Genomic DNA, 18252 nt, shown 5'->3' on the forward strand with positions numbered 1-18252 from the left:
CAATGACCAACAAGCTCTTGACCAGTATACGTTAAGAGGTCATTGGATTGAGCGTTCACCTTGATCACCTTCACCTTCACATACGAGCTTACATGTAGTGTCCAAAATAAAACCTTTTCATGTACTTGAATCTTCTTCATGTGATGGTGTTCAAAACTATTGTTTTTTGCCTGGTAGTTCTCTTACAGACTGGTTGCTAATGTTGTCTAGTCTGGTGCCCGGTCTAGTGAATCCCAGCAATTCGGTAGCAAATCGGTAGAGGCAATCCCAGCAATTCGGTAGAGGCAATCCCAGCAATTCGGCAATTCGGTAGAGGCAATCCCAGCAATTCGGTAGGGGCATGCCAACTAAAAAGTCAGAAATCTGAAAACAAAACAAAAACGAATGGTGTTAACGTATATCTACAGGCACACATTCATCTGATGGTTATGTCAATGGAGAACTGGCTGACGGGTTCCACACACCAATTTGGAATAAGTCAAAGCGGCAACTACATGGACTGAAGATAATTGAATCTTAACCACAAGTTCAAACCATTAGTAAAGCAATCAAACACAAGAAGTTTCAATTTGAGGTGAAAAGCTGGAAGAATTAGTCGCCGTATTTGTATGTGCGACTCTATCAGGTAGAAGATTGGACGCTGTTCAATAAGATGTGAGGCACATGCACACAAATCAGCAAATCAGTAGGAATACAGTCTCAACAACACTGAAAAGCAAACGTGTACTAAATAGCAAGATACCAAACACTCATCCGCCCTTTACTACTACACTAAGCCAAAAAGAAACTTTTCACAAGGTCATATCTTAAAATCCTGTCCATTAAAATGAACCAAAATTACACACAGGATTACTTCAATACTCTACTCTAAACACATGTCAGTCACCAATCAGTTGTCCAACTGACACAACAGCAAAATATACTGACATGTAACAGCTTCCTGAACCACATTCGCAGTCCACTAATTGGCACCCAGCACAAGAAATATGTGAGAATGTGAACAAGGTCCTTGCACAGATGAAAATTCCCAAAGAGTAAGTGGAATAGTGCGTAACAAGACCTGTTTCTTAAAGAAAGTGCGTGAAAAGCAGAAAGCAGCACCGTTTTGTAAATTATCATCTGTTCAACGATTCTTACAGATTTCTTATGTTGGGTGCCAATTATTGGGCTGTGAATGTGGTCCAGGAAGATGTTCCATATCAGTGCAGTTTGCTGTTGTGTCTGTTGGACAACTGCTTGGTTACTGACTTGTGTTTAGAGTAGAGTATTGAGGCAATCCTGTGTGTAATATTGGTTAATTTTGATGGACAGGATTTTAAGATATGACCTTGTAAAAAATTATCTTTCTAAGATTCTTTTTTGGCTTAGTGTTAGTAGTAAAGGGATGATGAGTGTTTGGTATCTTGCTATTTAGTACCAGTTTGCTTTTCAGTGTTGTTGAGACTGTATTCCTACTGATTTGCAGATTTTTGTGCATAATGCCTCACATCTTATTGAACAACGTTCAATCTTCTACCTGATAGTGTCGCATTTACAAATACGCCGATCACCTCTTCCATGCGCGGCACCTCTTCGGGCACCGATAGCGCCATTGACCAAAAAAATTTTGTGCCTTACTAATGGTTTGAACTTGTGGTTCAAGATTCATTTATCCTCAGTCCATATAGTTACAGCTTTGACATATTCCAACTTGACGTGTGGAACCCGTCAGTATACGTAATTAATCCTTAGTCTATGATTATATTAATCCTATAGATTACTTGAAATACCACACCCTATAATGAGGTATCCATACACACGATTTACATGCTTGGGTGGCGCGAAATTAATTGGAACGCATGATTACTTAGACATATTGTTTATAGGCCTATAATACCAATCTATATAACTCAGTCCACCGACTATTTCATGTAAGAACCGAAGTGGACGGAATCAAAACCAGCTGGAGGTTCAAATATTTTAGTTTTGGTCACTTCTTTTGATTTTGTTGCAAGAGTTTCAGTCGTCATGGAGGGACGAATATTTCTGGTATTTCTGGTCGCGGTAAGCGTACTATGGGCAGCAGAAGGCATGAAGATGAATAAGGTAGATGTTTTTATTTTTCTATTCAAATTCAAATTTGCATAAAGTTTTAAAAGAATGTTTCTTGTATGTTATTAAAACGTTTCATACCCTTTATATATAACCCGACTAACTATTTGTGTTTGGTGGGTATTTCAAGTTCATTTTGACAGAAAAAAACAAAAAGTTGCATTTCGCATTGGATTCCTAAAATTTGAGCAAGCTCTTGGATATAATGTGTTTTCTTGGCGCAATGTATATTTAGCCTGACTAACAGTCGCTATATTGTGGTGGGCTATAGTGTTGGAGTATGTGAAGGTATCATATTACCGTATTCATGTCAATGTCATGCATATGGAAAACAAATTGTATGCTTATTAAGAAAATTAATAAACAATATTTTAGAGCATAATGCTTTTGCCAGTTAGAATATTTTTCATCGCCGATTATTGTTTTATGGGTTACGAAATAAAAATATGGAGGTGTAAATTATTCACCCCTGTGTAACGTAAGATAGTCCAAGGTCAAAATACAGGGGCCGAAATTAAAAGCAGGTCCAATTTTGTCAAAATTATCCAACTATTCCATAATTAGGATATTTTAATAGAAAATACACAATTTCATATATCCCTACACTTTTCGTTGTGACATTATTAGCAAAAAGGGTTGAAGGTAGATTTAGGACTGCATATAAAGTTAGTAGTAAAACAGAAAACAATGTCCCAATGTGGATGAAAATGGTCTCAACGTGTTCTTTTTGTCATAAAGATAGCTTGCACTACAAAGAATGACAGACTCGTTGGCTGAACAACACAGCAAAATAGGACATTACCAATTGAGTCTTTTGTAAATGACCTACTGGTATTTCTCTGAACGTTTACCCGACTTGGTAACGAGCAGTAGGTAGTTCAAACTGTGGATCTATAAATATAACCTTTGACCTTTTTTGTTCATAACTACAGAACGATAAGTCGTAGGTAGGTTAAACTATTCATTTTAATCCATTATTTAGTAGTTTTGAATTTGGACTCCGTGTATAAACTTTGACCTTCGAGTTCTCTAATTACAAAGGGGTGAATTTTTGTACCATCCAGAGAATAATAATCAGCGAAGAGAAGTAGGGCCTACATTGAAGAACAGGGAATATAGAAACTCACATTATTCTTTAATGATATCATTATCCAAACAGAGAAATACATTGAAGAACAGGAATGATAAACGAGGTGAGTAAACGCATTATTTTAATAAACATCTCAAAAAAAGTAACTGACCCCTCTTAAATAATGCCCATTATTAAAAAACGGACAATTGCATTGCAAAATGCGCAGAAATAAATTCTGCTTCCAACGCATTTTACAGATTTGCAATACAATAGCCCCTTTTTGAATAATGGCCATTATTTATTTTTTTGAGATGTTTATTTTAATAGCTTTACCATGGTAGGTTTTAGAACAAACACTGTTCTAATTTTTTTGAGATTAAAATATATCAACTGTTTTAAATAAATCATAGTTAAATCCCAACTATTTAGTTTAACCAAACTGACAATAAAAGTCAAATGTTAATATTTGGCAAATATTGCTGGAAATAAGAGCAACAACATGCGTCAGCAGGGCGTCATTTTGCATGCTGTGACAATTTCATTATTCTTTCCCCAAAATGTTGAAATAATATTATTAGTAATAACTGATTCATTGCTACTGTATAATAATAAGAGTATGCGGTTAATTTGCCCCTGATGAATATAAATAATGACATTCTGTACAGGTTAACACATGAATGTTTAATGAATTATAAAGATAAAGAGATTTTTTTTTGAAAATATCAGAGAGCATCAAGGACCTGTTTCAACCATTTTCCGAAATAACTTCCTTTTAGCGCAATACAGTGTTGAGCAATGAGCTCCTTAATTAATAAAACATCCTCAACAAAATACAGGATTACTCCAAATAATAGTGTAACGAATTCAAAATAATGTATTTTGTTGTTTATTTCATGAGTAGCTAAATGTTTCCTGAATTGAATCAATATAGTAACAAGAATTACAATTTTTGTTGTCAAAGTTGATCAACGTACGCGTATATAAAACCATACTCTGAGATCCACAATGGCAAGGATAGTTCACCCACCTAACAATTATTTTTAAATTGAACTTGCAACAAAATTAATGCAAACGTGTTAACCATTAACCTCCATCTTACGGAATGGAAGTTCCGTATCTGACAGGATAAATTGCGAAAATGAACCACCAGATGACTTCGCGACATTGTAGGGACATCCTTGCGCTGCGAGAAGAAAATACCAATATCCTGGGTGTTAGATAATGACTAAAGGGACTTTCAGATATCCCAAATATGTACATTTTTCTGAAATTGCTTAAATAGGTCATTTTGGACAATAATCTATTCATTTTTACAAAAAAATAACAAGGAAATATTTAGATCAAATTTGAAGAGTTTCTGATGAGAACATCCGATTCGTTTTGAAGAGAAATCTGTTATGTCCCCATCCGAATAGTTTTTCTTGTCAAATTTGACAAGCTTCTGTTCAAATATGAGTAGATCGTGTTAAAAGTGTGTCACACATTGGTACAAACTGTTTCTGGGACACCCTTTAGTGTAGAGTTATAGGTAGCTTCTCGATCATGTCCATTGCAGATAAAAGTCATCAAACCCCAAATTTTTACAATGAACTTTATTCACATAATTAAAACCCCAAAGACAATGAACATTATTCACATAATTAATCAAATAAAAGTGTGTAAGAGATTTCCAAGACCAAGACACCAACTAAAATAACACTAATTAAATTCAAGCAAAACAAAAAATACCAATAGCCCTTAATTTTCTCTTTTACCAGCTCAAGATACTAAGTTCGTAAACCTATGTACACAGCCTGGAGCGGAGACATTCCAATGCTTAGATGGCGATTGCATTATGGCTTATTTCCAATGCGATGGAGAAGACGATTGTTATGATGGATCGGATGAAGTCGACTGTACGGGTTTGTCAGTGTGTCTGTCTGTCTGTCTGTCTGTCGAGGTGTCTGTCTGTGTGCGAGTGTCTCTGTCCATCTTTCTGTCAATGAATCTGTCCACCTCTACACGCAACTGACTCTTTTCTTATATCTCTACGTTGCCGATCCCTTAAAGAAAATAACATTTCACTCATTTTCTCAAACAAATCGATGACAAGCCTAATACTCATTTAGTCAAATGGTGACTGTAGCATAACGTAGTGTCACATTCAACGTGACAACCAAATCCTTCAGGCGAAGGTCACGTCCTGGTAACTACATGACTACACAGGGTTAAATGTTCGAACATAATATTGACCATAGTTTATTAACTACTTTGATGACTATATAACTTGCCGGCGATGTATTTTGGTCACTCAGTGAAGTGAGAGATTCCCTTCATACTTCTTATTATTTGCTTTTCTTCACTTAAGGTGACTACTCGAGTTCATCTTCACCACAGGGGGGCACTGACCTCTGCACCCAGGGTAACACTTTCAAGTGTGACGATGGGGACTGTGTACCAGCTGACTATGAATGCGACGGAGAAGACGATTGCTTTGATGGCAGTGATGAAGCGCATTGCCAAGGTATGTAGCCTATATAATGCGTACGGACTGTGCACAAAGGTGTGGCATTGTGGTATGGAATACCCTGTCCTTAGGATGGAACGATAAGCCGTCGCGACGCGTCAGTATAGTTCTACATAATACACCTGATGTATGCCACTACTGCGTACTCCTGGAAAAAGTGAATGGTTTATGTTTGCACTGCACAGCTCTATTTACATTTAACATGGTGGAATTTAGGCACTATCAAATTGAAAATGTGCCAGGCCTAAAGCAGATTGTTATTATATTGCAGTTAAAGAGAGGGGACAAATCAATCATTAAACAAACAAAACAAAACCGAACAAAAACAAAACAAAAACTAGATATGAATTGTGGCAATTTCTATATGTTGTATACATTATTGGGTTCAAATGTCATTACGGTGTCACTTCCGGTCTGAGACCAAAAACTTTCCAAATTCACTAAAAATGCCTAGTTCCACCATGGAAGAAAGAGATAAGAAGGAACCACAACGACTTCGATCGGCCAAGTTTTTTGGTCCGCTTATCTATTGACGCATGAAAATTAAAGCTATCAATGGTACTTTCTTTCATGTATAGTCCATTACCGCGATCGCTGCTTCAAATCATTACTGGCGGGGGCACACTACCTAGCAAACCCATCCACGAACAACAAACGCTACCGAAGTAACGATTCTGCGAATTTCCCATGCTTTGAGCATGCATAGTAGCTTTATTTCGGGGTTTACAGTCAAACTGTTTTGATCGTGCAGTGTAGAAAATGTACTTTAAAACATCGACAAGTTCATCAAAATCGGCCGTTTTTTGCCGAGGTTCATCTTGATCAAATAAGGTAAGATTTTGGTGACTTCATTCGTAACTTTTCGATGAAAAATAGATGTAATGTTCTTCAATAATTCAAAATGTTCGGTTGAGTCCGTACATGAAACCTAATGAATTTAATAGCTTACATAATAATCGTAACTAGCTAACTGTTTCAGTGCCAAAGACTGCCAACTCTGAGAAAAAAGTCATCAAAGTTCGGTAAAATTGGGCAAAATGGAAGATAAGATGAAGGGCGCCATCTTGTTCTCAAGTCAAACCTTCCAGCATGCAACAAGATTGTTTTTATTGGATAATTACGGGTTGCCAATCAATCGATCACGCACGGAAATTACCAAAATGACCGATGATCATGTCACCAGAGAAAATCATGTAGTGTGCTGGCACGGAAGGTCATTAGTTCAAATCATCATCTAGACACGCTCCAGGAGACATACAAATGCACGGAGTACAATACCAAACTAATGGATATTGATCAAAGTAAATCCTCATGAATAACAATGTGAATTAAATGTCGGTAAAGGGAGTGAACAAAGTGAATGCGTTCGTTGTGGTTCCTTCTTATCTCTTTCTTCCATGGTTCCACCGACTACATAACACAGAGACGTCACTTGCACAAATTCATTGCCTATAGACCTTTTCATGCTGAGTAATTCCGATAAAACCCGAAGCATGAAATAATTTCCCCTATCGCGCACGCATAAAAGTACCTCTTCAGCATCATGTATAGTGCGAAGTTCCAATGTGTAACAGGCATCATAACTACGATGAACGTTCGACGGTCAATTTAGGGACGAAAGAGGCACTTTTGCCAAGAATACTCAACGTGCAATCAAGCGTGTGGTGGTAGTGTTGTGTAAGAGACTGACTGTGGAAGAGGTGATGCACGTAAACAAAACGATCTGTAAAAAAATAACTGACTAAAAATTACGGACATAAGTTGTCCATCTCTTTCTATTAGTATCTTATTATGAATAGGAATATGCTAGGAAAATATTTCTCGCGATGACCTCATGTTCACATAATTGGCTTAATGAGCTGTATTTTCGCGCAAAAGGGTGTCGTAATTCATGACAATTTTTGTCCGCCAGTTTGGGTACAATTTGACACCCTAGCTTATTGAATAAATAGCGCGGTTTTCCGATCTTGATATGAAAGGGTCTATAGTCAATTTGTAGAAGTTGAAAAATTAGGGTCAAAGGTCAATTAGGGATCATTTCCGGTATGTAACCAAATACCTTAAAAATGCCGCTGCTTCCACAAATTACATTAATACAGTGCTGTTACTTGCGGAAATGCATCGGCTATAGCCAGTGTCTATATGGTGTACAAAATTGGGGTCAAAGGTCATTTAGAGGTCCGGTATGGGACCAAATAGCTTTAAAATGCCTCTTCTACAGGCACAAATAACATACATACTGCAGTTACTGTCCGTTTTCCTATACACAATACACAGTGCTCTTTCCCATTGACGCGTGACCTCTACAAATAGCCCTACGTTAAAAGTATGGGGATATGACTAGTTAACGTCGCTGTGTGAAAAATAACCGGCTAATATTAAAAGTACTCTTCTAAAGTTCTAGAAAATATAGTTTTTAACATGTCCTAAATTTTAGCTAATTTAGATGTTTGGAAATATTCGTACTTTGGTGTTTTAGTTAATGTTATAGGTAATAGTACATTGCCTAGTTAACGTCGCTGTGTGAAAAATAACCGGCCAATATTAAAAGTACTCTTCTAAAATTCTAGACAATATAGTTTTGTAACATGTCCTAAATTTTTAGCTAATTTAGGTGTTTGGAGAGGGTCGTACTTTTGTGTTTTAGGAAGGATATGTAAACGACAGATAACACCAAAAATATGAAGAAATTATTTCCAAACCGTATTAAGTCAACAATCATTATGTTGCTCATTTTCAAGAATGCTGGTTTACAAAAAGCACGCCATTGTCTCATTTCGTGAACAAAAGTACACATACCATTGTTTCCTTTCGTTTCCTTTATAATCGGTTACCCAACTGAAGCTATAATACGCAAACTTTATTGCGATATCGCACATGAAAACAGTCACATGTGCACAGCCAGAGAAGATCCGATTTAATCAGTTGAGCTGTTTCAATGAGTGTTATCTTGGTTTAATAGCCTTTAATGGGGTTAAGTCCTGCAAAGGTCGAGATGAATTCTACTGTAGACATGACTGCATCATGAGCAGTTGTCTGATGCCTCTTGCACACACACACATAATGCATTCGAATAACACTCTCTGTAAATTCATTTAAGAGGCTACTACCGTACCGTCTGTGCACCGTAATTTATACCTTTTTTCTTTCTTTTTTTTGGCACTGGTCTGGACCTTAGTGAGTTTAACACGATTATCATGATTATGTTTGCCAAAAATATTGACCTTGCTGGAAAACTTTATGAATAAGGTCAGATGCGTTGGTTGCTCTTTAAAGCAAATGTAGCGAATACAAATTAAAAGACCTATCAAAAACGCTTCCGCTTGAAATATAAACCACATCAAAACCTCTTAAAGGTCAGTAATCATCCTACATCCACGTACCATACTTTAAAGTCATTAACGTAAGTTTTCAAAAGCTTATCTATTTGTATAATTAGGCTCAAATTTCACCTGTTTTACCCCACGCTAACATGTGTTATCATACTTTGTTGATGTCATCAATAAGAATATCCTTCTCTTGAGGACACTTGGTCACAGTTTCCTCTGGGATCTCTATTGACACAGTCTGACCAGAGATCATATTTCGTGTTCTGATCATCTGACCATAATCCAGGATATATGGGACATTTACCTTAAGTTTGGTTAGGGTAGGATGTGCATGACCGTGCAAACATTAACCTTAATAAATGACACGTGTAGACCTTATCATTTAAAATAATTCAAGTGATTAACGGCCTTCTTAATTAAATGTTGGTGACTGACACGCCTGAAAGCCTCATCCTCGGGGCCTCATCCCCCGCCTTACCCATCAAAATTGAGCTATGTTTTTTTTTATTTATGGAAGCAGCAAAATAATGATAACAGGCGTATGGTGGTGTACCACCGAAGACTTAAGACTGTTATAATTATGAGCCAATGTGATGAAAATATTTTCTTTTAATTTTGAAAACGCTGACGCAACTAATTCAAAACTTAAGGAATAAGAAAGTTTGGGTGAAGAAGGGGGGGGTCCCTGTATGGTAAAAAAACACGTGTTAAAATAAGACCACACGTCGTTCATTCGTTGTTTCAAGTATAGGGTGCACAACTTATAAGTTCCCCCCTACATATTTTTTAAAATAAATCGAAAACTATTTGACGAAATGCAAACCTGTAAAATGATGTGGGTAGCCTTATTTGTTTTACACATGTGGACCAAATTTTAGCGTCACACGTCATTGCGTTCAGTCACAATGGTTCATTATGTAAAAAAAGGAGACCGTTTTAAGCAGTGTTAAAAGTTGCATCTGAGTCCATAGGACTCGATTCTCAAACAATACAGTAGGCCAGGGATATCCATGTGTTTGTAAAAGAACACTCTTTGGTATTCTTCTTCTTCTTCTTCTTCAAAAGCAAAGCAGGTGTTTTATTCTTTTCTTTTTAATGATAAATGTCTGAGATGGAAGGGATATGTACTGCGGTGAGAATAGACCACATCGCCAAAAGTTCATCACATGTGAAAAGTCACATTTTAATAATGCCGCGTTTGCCCGAATTTCTTCGCGGTAGAGCAATAGGTTTGCTGGATGAAAATGTACCGGTGAAAGAAATTGCTCGTCGTATGGGAAGTGCGCCTAATGCAATTCGAAAATTGAGAACAAAATTTCAGTTGACAGGAGAGGTGAAAAATCAGCCGAGAGCACCTCGTCGACGTGTCACGACTGTTCGTCAGGACATGTCTATAGTGAATCTGGCTGAAACCCATCGAAAAATGTCTGGTAGGTTATTGCGTTTCAATAAATGCACTTGTTAACAGTGCAGGAGGACACATCCCCTACTAAACATCTAGACTTTAAGTTTGATTTCCATTACAAACACATGGACAGGCCTAACATACTGTATTGTTTGACAATTGACTCCTGTGGACTCAGGTGCAACTTTTTCCAACTCCTCTTTTTTGTAATGAACCATTGGGCCAAAAGCAATAATGTGTGACACTGAAATTGGCCCAGATTTGTAAAACAAATAAGGTTACCATAACTTTTACAATTTTACATTTCGTTAAAGAATTTTCGATTTATTTTAAAAAGCATTAGGGGGAACTTATAAGTTGTGCACTGTATATTTGAAGTAACAAGTGAAAATCTATTAGAAATAAATTTCATATTTGCACAATCTCTTTTCTTTTAATAGATAAAATCGATAGCATCGATTTTTGTAGACTGAATGTTCCTACATTCAAATGCGATGATGGGGAATGTGTGCTCAAGAGTTTTTATTGCGACGGCGAGGTTGACTGCAATGACAAGAGCGATGAATCCAAATGCAAGTCGAGTAAGTACGTTGAACCAATCTAACTCGTGAAGAGCCTTACGCTTTCGCTGAGCGCGAGTAGTGACACGGCTAAAAAGGGTTTGTTCTGTGTGTATAAAATGATGAAGTCGACACTGTTTTGTGTGGTAGAGCAATAAGCGGTAAACGTACGTTGATGTGGACATTGTTTTTATGTGGTAGAGCAATAAACAATAAACGTACGTTGATGCGGACATTGTTTTGTTTGGTAGAGCAATAACTGGTAAACGTACGTTGATGTGGACATTGTTTTTATGTGGTAGAGCAATAAACAATAAACAATAAACGTACGTTGATGCGGACATTGCTTTGTGTGGTAGAGCAATAAGCACTGAACGTATGTTAATATGGACAATGTGGTGAGTAATAAACAGTAAACGTACGTTGGTGTGGACATTGTTTTGCGTGGTAAAGAAATAAGCGGTAAACGTACGTTGGTGTGGATATTGTTTATGTGATAAAGCAATAAATAGTAAACGTACGTTGATGCGGAGATTGTTTTGTGTGGTAGAGCAATAAGCGGTATATTGTTTGGTTTGTTAGGTAGAGCAATAAGAGGTACTCATACGTTGATGTGGACATGTTTTGCGTGGGAAAGCAGTAAGCGGTAGGCTCAAGCTCAGACCGTCAACATAAGCATCTGAGTTTGGCTCAGTTAGAAGATAAAAAGGCACAAGTTGAAATCATTGACGATCGGTGTTTTTTCCATCTGACTGTCATTGCTGTTGTATGACAAGTGCATTGGGCCCATTAAAGCTATATTTCATGGTGATTTCTTTTTCATTGCAGATCAATGCCACCCACGTGCTCAGCTTGATTGTGGAGACGGTACCTGTAGACCTCTGAGTTACCGATGCAATGGAGAAGCCGAGTGTGCAGACGGAAGCGACGAAGCAGAATGTCCAGGTCAGAAATCTGCTTTAATTTAGAACAAAAGTAGTATAAACGCAGTGGTATAATGTATATGGTGTTTATAGCAGTGACGGTTAATTAATCCAAAATGGCTGCATCTAATGAAAGTGGATTCTTTGAGCGCAACGCGGGCGCTTTTTATGTTTTTACCTCAGTGGTTTTAATTTATTGTTCTAAATATGAACAATGCTTTACCATACTCATGTTTTGGTTGAAGTGTTGGTTAAGTAACTTCCTTCTACCCAGCTCCGCCCGAAAAAAAAAATTCTCTAAAAAACCTAAATACTACATACCGAGCGTTTATTAGGTTAACTGCTAACTTGTAAAAATTGTACAAGATAGTTCTTAATCATCAATTCATCGATTAATTAAAAATACAAACCATTACGATATACTACTTAGGGTCAGGGGTTACTAGCCCAAACTCTTACCCTAACCATGCTAACCCCCGTAATAGCCCCTGACCCTAATTATCATATCGTGATGGTCTGTGAGTGTCTTTAAATGAGACATCTTACAATTGTTTCCTCTCGATCTCGCAGGCAATCCAGACTTCAAATGCAAAAATGGCAAAGTCTTGACCTACGGGCTGTCCGTAAGATGTGATGGAGCTAAAGATTGTGATGACGGTAGTGACGAAAAAGGTTGCGAAGGTAAGTTTATATGATTAATTATACGATTTAAATAGCGGTGTCTTTTCTGAGAAGACCCGAAAAGTTTTGACAGGGTGATAGTGTTGTTGTTGAAAATTGAGAATCTTTTTGTTCTCTGTTGGTGTAGACATGAAATTAGCAAAACAAGATGGCAAATATTAGACTTTCAATGCAAGTAGGCTATTGTATTGAATGTATTTAGAAGGTAACTGTTAGATAATGCAAACAAAGTACCGACACTAACAATACTGTGGTACTTTCCATTTCCTGCAAGAAAAAGCATTAGCTTATGTTATTCAATTTCAATAAGACCTAAGCAATCTGTCACAATTCCAAAGTTTTATTTTAAGTCCTAAAAATTTTAAGACGAAAAACACTTCAGGACTTCAAAAATATGACCTATGAGTCCTATAGACTAAATGTAAGTTCTTTCGATTTAAAGCTTTAACCTTTTAAAAGTTTTAAAGACTTACCCACAATTGTTGCCACTAATATACCAGTCTGTGAACATGGCGAAAGACTTCATTCTAAAACTTTGAACTTTAGAGAATGATGATAATGGTGATGAGTAATGACGATAACGATGATGATGGTGATGATAATGTTCATAATCTGAAATTACAACAACGACGAAGATTGTATGCGTGATTGAGATAACTCTCAATGAAGCTGAAGATATATAATAGCGAGTTTTCGGACGACGGATTATTCTGCGACGGTAGATTGACACCTCTAGTCATATGCGCATGTGTCAACTTTGCAAAGTCGTCCTCCAATAATTAGAGCACAACAGGAGCAAATTTGCAAACGACCGCGAACTTTTTGACGACGGTCGCGTCATGGTTATTAAATTTTACCGTCGCAGAACCCATCGTAAACGAAAGCTCATTATTGACGACGTCGACAATGACGATCTCGCCCGATAACGATAACAATAATGATAAAAACATTTTTCATCCCCAGGTTACCAATGTGACTCTGCAATGCAACTGACGTGTAGCGACGGTAGCTGCAAACCTCTGTATTATCAATGTGATGGTTATGACGACTGCCCAGGAGGCGATGACGAAGAAGACTGCGATTACTAAATTGATGCGTGGATATATTAAATGTACACTTTTGAAAATATATAAATCATTTTAACATTCTTCCCGCCATGAAATCATCAGGACCACGTATCTTATCTATAGCTTCACGTGGGTCTTGGTTTGGTTTCCAAGCTCGTATATAACATATCCAAGGGCTAGCAATGAGTAGCACATCAGGTGTCAAGGTGTGGGGTGAAGATCAATATATTCCTCGTTTTAAATTATAAATTTTAGTTTCTCTGTTGTTCAGAAACCAAAAATCAGCGGATTAAAAAGAGGAACAGAACTTGTCTGCAATCTGCAATTATAACATCTAAAGCTAAATTTATAACTGAGCGACAGCAATTGGTTTTTACCCAATTTTGTTGCGTTGGGAAAAGCGCCACTATCTCATTGGTCAAAAACCAACCGCTTTGCGCTCAGTGATAGAGTAATAAATTCAACTTGTGCAGGACCATAAGTATATAATTGCTTATTGTCATGATTGTGTTAAGCAAATATCGGATACATATCCGGTTGTGTTTATATTGAATGTAGACAATCATATATGGATCGGATATCAATCACACGTGGACGGTAGCAGGGCTGGTGTGTCATGGATGCTGGAAGTACATCATAGGCGTCATAAAAACTTTTTGTTTGTTTGTTTGTTTGTTTGTTTGCATGAAACATAAACGATGCATGATGACGGAGATGATTCTATTAGTGAAGTAATTAGTTTATTGTCCCCGGAAAACACAATCCATACCTCTTACCTACGCTCCCCTCACCCCCACCTATATAACCTCCTCCCCCACACTCGATATCTCCTCCCCCCTATTCAACTACACTCTCGAGCTCTTCTCTCCCCTGCTCCCCTTCCTACTTCCAATGCTCTTTTCTCTTTCTCCCTCCCTTTACATCCCCCACACGCCCCCTCTTTCCCCCTTCTCTCTCTGCTCATTTCTTTCGAGTTATAACTAACTGGAATAAAAGTCAATTTAAACCAGTCTATATTGCACGGTTGTTTGATGGCAAGTGGAACATTGATGGCGTTATTTATATTAAATCTTGTTTGCCTGCTTGTTTGCATCTTTACAAGAGGTAGACACTTGCGTAATGACATTAAAACATCATCAAAATAAGTAACAAACAGCAAGGAAATTTTCTAAACAAAATTTATGATGAAATGAATGGAATAACTAAAATAATTGGGCTATTAAATTAAACTTAAAATTTATATAAATAGCGCGCTCAATTTTCATACAAATATACAATTTACAGAATAAAAATTACCACAAAAAGGCAGAAAATATGAAACAATTTGATAAAGAAACAAAAATCTATGTTAAAAATAGCTTTAAAAAGTGTATATTAGTATAATAGCTGTTGGTATTGTCCAGGTCTAGAATTAAAAATTATATACCGGTATCATTTTGTTAGAAACATTAATAAATGATCGCATCAAACAACCGTGATTGGAAGTCATATAGCGTTCTATTATATCGAAAATTATATCTATGCATGCGATATGCACATAAATAGAGTAGTGTATAATAGTGTATTATCAAGCAAGTGTCTATTCTCAGGGTATTCTTTTGTAATCTCGGTGGAAATATTACGATGGTCTGTATTTTTTTCACTGTAAAATAAGCCTAAGCTATTTCGAAAACTAAATCACGCTTTCAAATGTAGCTTTATTTGTTCGACTTCTCTGCTCGTGAACAAGCTCCAAAAGTGACATTACCGAGACAATTGCTTTTAATTAGGTCGCCGCTATACATAGCCCATAATCTAGGTGAATTTGGACGTTAAACGTTTGCCTTAAAAGAAGATTCTACACGATAGATTGAGCTGGCCTGCCATGCCAAGTAACACTGTCTGAAGGTACTATGCTACCCTAGCTCCCTACAATTACGCTACTTCGCTAAAGTGGTCAAGTACAAACTCAAAATGTATTCAATTCTATTGAAATCAATATTCTATTATTGACACAGATAAAGAAAGTTTACATGTGCATTGTGTTATAGACTTGTGATAAAATATTCTATACAAGCACCTGGATCTTAGCTGAATGGGCTAAACGTGTTCCTTTATATAATTGTAATTCTCAAACAGTTAAATATATCACAATTTTGATGAACGATTTAAAAATCGTTACGGATAACATGCAGTAAAATATATCCACAGCAAACAGCAATCGCCGCTAATTAGTGTATTGCATTTCAAGTTAGTGTATTGGAAACAAAACCTGGGTTTTACCTGACAACAAATCGAATTTTCTTGTAATATCTTGTAAAATCATATGGAGTACTGAGCATGCGCAAATCGTAATAATGTGTAGAATAGAAACTGTGTGGTATCTCATATGATAGTCATATTGTGTAAATGGTATGCTTAGCCTGAGTCGCTCGGCCTATCTTGAACAAAATCGCCATGCGTAGCTGTTGAAAAACGAGAGGATTCGCCGTACTATCACGGCAATTTTTGACACGAAGATATAAGGATGATGACGCTGTGTGTCATATTCTGTAAGGATGCCAAAAACATTGGTTCCACTAATGTAGGAAAACTAGATGCTAACTCAAAATCACCGCATAGAGCCATGCACTAGTGAGCGGGGCAGGATGTGTTTTGTAAATGAGTTTATACATGTTTGGTTGTACCAGGAGCTTATTATATAAAGCAGAGTGGATACAATAACGTATGGTAAAATACGATATGATTTACTTGAGTAAATTTCCTAGGCATATAAACTGGCCTCAAAAAGAAACTTATAATTTTTCACAAGGTCATATCTTAAAACCAAAATTGCACACAGAATTACTTCAATACTCTACTCTAAACACTGGTCAGTAACCAAACAGTTGTCCAACTGACACAGCAGCAAAATGCACTGACGTTGAACAGCTTCCTGGATCACATTCACAGCCCAATAATTGGCACCTAACACAAAAAATCTGTGAGTAAATGGAATAGTGTGGAACAAGACCTGTTTCTTGAAGAAAGTGTGTGAAAAGCAGAAGCAGTCCCGTTCCACTCTATTCACTTACTCTTTGGAAATAATCACCTGTTAAATCTTGGATCTTGTGGGTTCCACAATGTGGTCTCGGAAGCTTCTCACATTTTACTGATTTCTTTTATTGACATGAGTTCCAATTATTGAAACATATTTTAAGATATGACTTGTGATATAAATAAACGTCTCAAAAAGTAATTACACCCCCTAAAAGATGGCCAAAAAATGGGCAATTGTATTACAAATCTGTAAAATGCGTTTGAAGCAGAATTTGAAGCGCATTTTGACACCTCATTTGTAGCAATTGACTAAATATTGACGTCACAGCGTACATTTAAATCAATGTAACCCAAGATCTGAAAGTTGCAGTAAATTCTATTGATTTGTATTCAGTATATTAAATGAAAGGAAATCTGTGTACTGATATCTGAGTGCTTTTGTATTGTTGTAAGTGTAGACCCTCCCTCGGGTCCATGGAGAACGACTGGTAATGTAGATTATATAACATTAAATAAACCCGATACATGGACCCTCCCAATCTGTAGGCAAATTGCCTTCCAGTTCCCAGCATTTTGTGGGAATTCACTTTTACCGATCCTGGGTCAGACGAGTTTTCTACATATCACGTCCGTGGTCTCACTGTCTTGCCGTTTGTGTAAGCGGCTACTTAGTCTGACCAATCCATGTAGATCTCAGCAAGCAAGGCAATATTTGAAATGGGTTTTCATTGATAGTCTATTGATCATAACCAACGCGCGCGCAAAATAACAATAGAACTGGTTTATGCATGTTATGTGCCTACCATATTTGAATTGACAATGGGGTGGGGCTATCATAATTGACGCAACAGTCACGTTACATAGCTTGATAATTATTTGGAAGAAAGTTTACTATCAAAGCGGAACAGTCTAGGATTAGGAGAGCTATTATAAAAAAAAAATAAGTTGGTCTGTAGATTGATTGAGTTTTCGTTGACACACAGTGCTCCAAGAGCACTATAACTTTGTTGCTGGTAGTTAGGGCTTAGTGGTGTGTTGGTATTAATATTTGGAGTGAAGGAGAAGGTGGTTTTAGCTCTAATTATTTACCCAGTGATGGAACAGAGACTGTGGGACTATTGTAAGTGTAACTTTCAAATCTGGACCTAACTACATTAAATTGACCAGTGTTTTATTGCTTTCTGGGCTATCGTATCAAATGAGGTGTTAAAATGCGCAGAAATAAATTCTGCTTCCAACGCATTTTACAGATTTGTAACACAATAGCCCGTTTCTGAATAATAACCGTTATTTAAGGGGGGGGGGGGGTAATTACTTTTTTTGAGATGTTTATTCAAATCAAGCCCCTTCTGTAAATACATCCTACTCAGAACAATATATGAACGTGGTGTCACTGAAATGTGGAACAGACTAACACAATTGCCATTATGAAATATAAAAATTTTCAGACTTATAACAAATATGTTTTAAATGAGTATTTCGTGATCCTAGCATCCTCTTTTTGTGACATTTTTAGTAGATATCCACGACAAAAGCTTATTCCCAAAATTTCAGTTGATTCCGATTTTGGGTTTGCGAGTTATGCATGATTATGTGTATT

General features: G+C 36.9%; 1 protein-coding gene across 1 annotated transcript; it reads left to right on the forward strand.

Moving 5' to 3' along the window:
* Positions 1 to 1873: 1873 nt before the first annotated feature.
* On the forward strand, positions 1874 to 15112 carry LOC140169785 (uncharacterized). The gene is made up of 8 exons (XM_072193091.1): positions 1874 to 2085; positions 3251 to 3284; positions 4921 to 5058; positions 5511 to 5666; positions 10844 to 10984; positions 11792 to 11908; positions 12457 to 12567; positions 13531 to 15112. Exons 1-8 carry the CDS (start codon positions 2008 to 2010, stop codon positions 13653 to 13655), a joined length of 900 nt encoding a protein of 299 aa, XP_072049192.1. The 5' UTR covers positions 1874 to 2007; the 3' UTR covers positions 13656 to 15112.
* Positions 15113 to 18252: the final 3140 nt, after the last annotated feature.

Source organism: Amphiura filiformis, chromosome 14 (assembly GCF_039555335.1).
Source record: "Amphiura filiformis chromosome 14, Afil_fr2py, whole genome shotgun sequence".
NCBI classification, from domain to species: domain Eukaryota; kingdom Metazoa; phylum Echinodermata; class Ophiuroidea; order Amphilepidida; family Amphiuridae; genus Amphiura; species Amphiura filiformis.

Bases quoted from the DNA above. Each gene is read 5' to 3' on its own strand.
- LOC140169785 (XM_072193091.1), top strand. From the start codon at position 2,008: ATGGAGGGACGAATATTTCTGGTATTTCTGGTCGCGGTAAGCGTACTA. The intron at 5,059-5,510 runs GTACGGGTTTGT...TCTTCACTTAAG, and splicing joins TGGATCGGATGAAGTCGACT to GTGACTACTCGAGTTCATCT. The intron at 12,568-13,530 runs GTAAGTTTATAT...TTTCATCCCCAG, and splicing joins TGACGAAAAAGGTTGCGAAG to GTTACCAATGTGACTCTGCA.